Raw genomic sequence first — 2,191 nt, forward strand, 5'->3', positions numbered from 1 at the left:
CCAATTGTGAGAGCACTTAATCAATGCTTCTTATAAAAATTAAATTAAAGTCAGAAGAACATTTCCTCACTCAGTTCTAGGAAAGTAAAAGGCAATCCTGTGTTGAGCTGGGAGGGTTCATTCCAGAGCAGTCCTGACATTGGCGTGAGCTGTTTTACTATAATGAGAAATGAACCCGAATTGCACTGACTCCTGGTCAAGACATGGAACATACTTTTGAGAAGTTTCCATTTTTTATTGATTAACAGTTATTGTAAATGAGATCAATCATTTGCACTTGGTCTCATTGAAATACCTGGAGGGCTCTGTCTCTGGCTGATTGTACAGAAAGAAAATGCCTGTGTGATCGCTGAGTAGAAGAAAGCCTGGCTGAGACTGCATTTTAGGTCACCTTGCGGTAGGTGCTTTGTCCACATGTCCATGGTTCCTGGACCCAGAAAGAAAGTGCACCCTGGTATGGTCCTTACCGAGGCAGGGCCATTGGACCTCCCACCTAGCCTCTCTGCAACACTTTCCTTGAGCTAGCTGTTGGCCCTGATACACATCCTTAATGCAGCTTCTACACTGTATCCTTCTCCTACAATAAATTGCAAAATTTGCAAGCATCGTCCCTTGAGTCCTGTGAGTCTTTGTTAGTGTGTGCCATAGTTAGTGTGTGTTTACTGACCCAGGTAAAGGCAGATTGCATTTATAAGGAACTATTATCAACAGGCAGAAGGAGTGATTTGTGTCATTCCTTAGACAGGCAAGGCAGTTGGACAAATCTACAACCACCAAGAGATTCATTTTTTCTGGCAACTCTTCAGAGTTTGTTTTTGGACAAATAGATGATGCTGGTCTCAGTGACACACAAGCCATTAACTTTTTAGCTTGTGGAAGTCTTTAAAAATAATCTAAGCTGCAGCGCTCTAACAAAACAGATATTAATGAGTATCTCGGTGAATGAAATAAGGAAACTTACATATTCATTGCCTAGGTGTGGAGAGGATTCATCGAGCTGTCAGTTCTTGGTTTTTCCGTGCGCAGGGTGCTCACCTGAGAACAGAAGATATGTTTTGATCTACAAGCTCAGAGAGTGACTGAGGATGAAAATAAAGTTTCCAGGCTTGTTTTTTGTTTTTCAAAAGTTCAATTCTCCTGCAAGAATGTCATTAGAGCCACAGTTTGCCTCTTGGTATTGCCTGGAAATTATTCACCAAGATTTATGGGCTTTTTTCAGGCATTGCCCGTTTTCACTCTAAAGGAGAATGCTAACTCCCTCCCTGGGAGCAGGGTGAGTTGTGAGATGATAATGACAGAGAAACACTGGGGAATGAGTTATCGATTTTTGCTTGTTACATGAGCTGGCTTTACTAAGCAAACCCACATCATTTAAAGTGCCATTTTATCGGGAAGACATTTTAGGGTCCTCCTGTTGAAATAATTCAGTGAGAGTTTTGTGAAAATAAATTTAGAGGCCAAACATGAACACTCTGGTGACATACAGAGCAGCACAGGTAATATTACTCAAAATTACAGTGTTATTCCACCATCTAATATAAAGATAAATATTAACCTGGGATGATGGCAAGCTGAGAGGCCCCAGGAATTTTTTACAAGCCATTAGATTCGTGACCAACATATTTCACATGACTTGTGTCCTTCAGGTAGAATCAAGTACCCACATCAGACCCACTGTATAAAAGCAACACAGGTCAAAATCTCCAGCTTTTAGAATAAATGTCATCGTTCTGCTCCAGCTTTTATCTGACAGTGGTTAGGAACCCTATCCTCTGGGGACTCTGGATGTCACCTGTTACTTGAACAATCATGGAATAATAAATAGTGCCAGAGACCTATAGGGGGCGTGAACTCAGAACTCCCCATCAAGAGCTCCTAGGTCCTGTGCTCTGAGAAACGCCAGGCCCAGTGTGGCAGCCCCCACAGCCCCTGCCAAACGGCAACCTTTTGTGCAATATTGTTTCTCGTGCACAAGGAACAGCACCTGCCTGGACCCCATGGCTATGAAGCACAGAAATGAGAAGTAAACAAAATAAACATTTACTGAACCCCGGCTATCTGCCCGAAGGCATGTAAAGCGAATCATGAGAAAATCTTTAAAATTCTTAATATCCATTTTCAAGGTCTATCTAATTGAAAATAGAAAATGTGAGAAATCTTTAATAATAGTGTGATTTTAATAACAGTTATC

At 41.4% G+C, this 2,191-nt stretch overlaps 1 protein-coding gene across 1 annotated transcript in view; it reads right to left on the bottom strand.

Moving 5' to 3' along the window:
- Positions 1-934: 934 nt before the first annotated feature.
- Positions 935-2,191, bottom strand: part of EMCN (endomucin) — a 12,908-nt gene continuing 11,651 nt past the window's right edge. The window contains exon 7 of the mRNA XM_012641081.1: positions 935-1,035. Within this exon, the coding sequence (XP_012496535.1) occupies positions 1,001-1,035 (35 nt within the window). The 3' untranslated portion in view covers positions 935-1,000. The remainder of the gene's footprint in view (positions 1,036-2,191) is intronic.

The sequence above is a fragment of the Propithecus coquereli genome, unplaced genomic scaffold (genome assembly GCF_000956105.1).
Source record: "Propithecus coquereli isolate 6110/MARCELLA unplaced genomic scaffold, Pcoq_1.0 Scaffold161, whole genome shotgun sequence".
Lineage (NCBI taxonomy): Eukaryota > Metazoa > Chordata > Mammalia > Primates > Indriidae > Propithecus > Propithecus coquereli.